At 32.2% G+C, this 2,555-nt stretch overlaps 1 protein-coding gene across 1 annotated transcript; it reads left to right on the top strand.

Moving 5' to 3' along the window:
- Window positions 1–263: 263 nt before the first annotated feature.
- Window positions 264–1,446, top strand: LOC137837243 (small ribosomal subunit protein eS27y). The gene is made up of 4 exons (XM_068646181.1): window positions 264–430; window positions 714–815; window positions 936–964; window positions 1,063–1,446. The coding sequence occupies exons 1-4, from the start codon at window positions 428–430 to the stop codon at window positions 1,187–1,189; spliced, it is 261 nt and encodes an 86-aa protein (XP_068502282.1). The 5' UTR covers window positions 264–427; the 3' UTR covers window positions 1,190–1,446.
- The last annotated feature ends 1,109 nt before the right edge of the window (window positions 1,447–2,555 follow it).

Below are 2,555 nucleotides of genomic sequence, written 5' to 3'. Positions count from 1 at the left end.
ATTTACTAAATATATTAGATTAAAATAATTTATATGACTTAATGAAAGTGAAAACAACTTATATAAAAAATATTTTTTTTCTAAAAAATATGTATATTCAAAGATCCTGATTTAAATATATGATATCAAAATAAGAATTTAGAAACAGGAAAATAGTATTATTACAAATATTTTCCTTGTTTAACATAATAATGAAACATTTATTTATTTATTTTGTTGATATTTTTATTTCGTTCAAAAGGCCTAACCATGTTATTTGTACTGGGCCGGCCCAAAAAATGTTTTTTAGAACATTTTTTTGTGTGGCAGTAAAAGCTTTATAAACCTACTAATTCTCCTTTCATTCCTCCTTCGCCGCTGTGTTGCTGCTGTTAAACCTAAACCTAGGGTTGAGCATATTTCTTTGGTTTTCAGCGGTTTTCTCACAATGGTGAGCATCATAGTTCTGTTCGCATTAGATCTGTTTCTCCATTATTTGACTTTGCATTTTTGTTCCTTTGAAGATGAAGAAAGCGTAATCGATTTACTGAAAAAACGTGCTTTCTGAATTATTTTGGTCGAGAACATAGTTCAGAATTTTTTTTTTCTTGCTATTTTGTGGTTTGCGAGAATAGTTCTATGGTATTATCGTTTAGAAGAATTGTCATTGAGATATCGTTATATGCATATTGTTTTCTAAGTGAGAATTGTTTGTTTGCTTTGTCTGTGAGTAGGTTCTTCAGAACGATATTGATTTGCTGAACCCTCCAGCTGAGTTGGAGAAGAGAAAGCACAAACTCAAGCGTCTTGTTCAGTCACCAAATTCCTTTTTCATGGTATAGAATATTAATTGAAAGTAATTGTATCTGTGAACTGCTATTGTTATCAACTCTGTTTTTTTATTTAAGAAAATAATCTATTTGAAGCTTTTCTGAAGTTTTGATTCTTTGTTGCAGGATGTCAAGTGCCAGGGCTGTTTCAACATGTGAGTAGAATGTTTATTTTTATTTTGTTGAAGTTGATTATAGTGGTGGTTAAATAATTTATGTGATTTTGGTTGGTATTTTTATTTCGTGGATGCAGAACAACTGTGTTTAGCCACTCTCAGACAGTTGTGGTATGCGGTAACTGCCAGACTGTGCTGTGCCAACCAACAGGTGGACGTGCAAGGTTAACTGAAGGTTGCTCTTTTAGGAAGAAGGGGGATTAAATGGTTTGTTAGCCATATTTTCTTTGTCTATGATTGGAGAGTCGATGAGTGTCGGTTAGGGTTTTTGAGATGGAATCAGTTTTAGACATGGTATATTAATTTTTGTTGAATTGTAAGACAATATCTCTGCTTCCACAGGACATGTTAGTGACACCCAATGTTGAATTTTACTTTATTGAAGTGGATGTGGTTTTGTTGGATATTTATTTTTACAACAATATTCTCTACTCAAGTGGAAATGGTTTACTTTGATGGTTTGTTTTGTGTGTTTCCGATCTGTATCTGGAATGGTTTATCCATATGTTTTGCTTGCATCAATTATAATTGGGAATTGTGTGGTCTGTTAGGTTGCCAGTATTTTCATGTTCGATTTTCTGCTGTTTTATGATCGGTTTATTTTAATGATCATATATGTAGTTTCTCTGAATGTTAGTGTACTCCAGTCTCATATTCTCTTAATATAATTTCCTTGGTACTTTTGAAGATATCTTCAACTCCTTCCATTATTATGGACTTTTTTTTTTTTCATGTTTACGTAAACAAGGATTACTTTTGTGTGTGTGCCTAAGGCCGAGCGCTTCCCTCTTTAGTGAGGGGTGGCGTGGTATTCCACGAGAGAGGGTATCCTATGTGGCGCACTCCTTTTAGGTGCGTAGGCATAAATAAATTCAATAATGAATGGGTTCCTTGGATGCTTTCCTGCTCCAGTTTTAGCAGTTGAAGCGAGAGGATATGCCCTACATCATTGCAAAGTTGTTGCAAATTTCTGCCCAAAGGTTTCTTAAGTTTATAGCTTAGATGCTGAGTGAATGGTTATTTAGCATATCAGAAATTAAGTTAATCAGTGATTTTTTATCTTCCACTTAAATAAAAACATATACAACCGGTCCCATTTTAAATTTGATGTTTTTTGTTTTGTCTTTTAGCTTGTAAATTTGAGTTGCCTTTGTATTTTGTAACTGTGTTGGGGCTTTTGGTTATCACGTCACATGTTTGTTTGTGTTTTTGTTATAACACAGGACCCATGTCTTTAGGGAGTCATTTTTAAAAAATAGTTACATGTGTTTTGTTATCAGTTTTCTTGTTAATAACCTACCTATCAATATAGGGGCTCAAGACACTTGATTGAAGTTATTATGAATTGGAGTTGAAATTAATGCAATTATATTAAAGAGCAATGGTAGTTAACATTTTTGTCTATGAATTGTTTAAAAATTATTCTACCTTTTCTTCCAATAGTCACTAGAAATGACTATTTGAAGTTAGTAACTTAGAAATGGCATTATTAAGTATGTAATGTAATTATATTTTATATTATGTTTTCGATAACTGAGTACATGGTATCTAGAATTTTATTTTACTATAA

This window comes from Phaseolus vulgaris, chromosome 4 (assembly GCF_000499845.2).
Source record: "Phaseolus vulgaris cultivar G19833 chromosome 4, P. vulgaris v2.0, whole genome shotgun sequence".
Classification (NCBI taxonomy): domain Eukaryota; kingdom Viridiplantae; phylum Streptophyta; class Magnoliopsida; order Fabales; family Fabaceae; genus Phaseolus; species Phaseolus vulgaris.
Note: the sequence above shows the minus strand (reverse complement) of the source record. Positions and strands in the feature narration are given on the sequence as shown.